The sequence below is a fragment of the Bison bison genome, unplaced genomic scaffold (genome assembly GCF_000754665.1).
Source record: "Bison bison bison isolate TAMUID 2011002044 unplaced genomic scaffold, Bison_UMD1.0 scf7180017864377, whole genome shotgun sequence".
Lineage (NCBI taxonomy): Eukaryota > Metazoa > Chordata > Mammalia > Artiodactyla > Bovidae > Bison > Bison bison.
Window position 1 is genome coordinate 548,808 of NW_011494949.1, and position 600 is coordinate 549,407.

The 600-nt window shown below is 67.0% G+C and overlaps 1 protein-coding gene across 1 annotated transcript in view; it reads left to right on the forward strand.

Annotated features, from left to right (window-relative positions):
- The window catches only part of SLC6A18 (solute carrier family 6 (neutral amino acid transporter), member 18), a 15,325-nt gene that overhangs the window by 4,342 nt on the left and 10,383 nt on the right, over window positions 1-600 (forward strand). Inside the window, exon 3 of the mRNA XM_010857135.1 lies at window positions 477-594. Within this exon, the coding sequence (XP_010855437.1) occupies window positions 477-594 (118 nt within the window). The remainder of the gene's footprint in view (window positions 1-476; window positions 595-600) is intronic.

Below are 600 nucleotides of genomic sequence, written 5' to 3' on the forward strand. Positions count from 1 at the left end.
GGGAGCCGCCGTGTCTGCCTGCCTGCCTGCCCTCAGGTTCTTGCCGAGAGGCAGCTCTGTCTGAGGGGCCCGGCACCCAGGCCCACCCTGCTGTGTGCACCCCAGCGTCTGAGCAGGGGTGAAGGGTTGGGAAGGGCTTTCCACCTCAACCCAGGGCACCGCTTGGGAGACCTCCGGTGACCACCTCCTGCAAGGCCCTGCCGTGAGCAGACCAGCTCCCCGTCCCAGGAGCCCGGGAACCGGGGGTGTCAGGGCCCCAGTGAGAACGCAGCTCGGCCCACGTGTCAGTGGGAACCCCACACAGCCCCAGAGGGTGGGGGACTACAGCTTTAACACAAGCAAACCCCCAACGTCAGGGCTGTCTCCCTCGGTGGCCATGAATGCTTCTCCTTATCCCCCCCACAGCGGCCTGTGTCACCCTCACCAAGGCTGGGCGGGGCAGAGGGCAGAGCCCACTGACAGCCACGTCTCTGCAGGTGCCTTCCTCATCCCCTACGTCGTCGCCCTGGCCTTCGAGGGCATCCCGCTGTTCCACATTGAGCTTGCTGTCGGCCAGCGCCTGCGCAGGGGCAGCATCGGGGTGTGGACAGCCATCTCGCC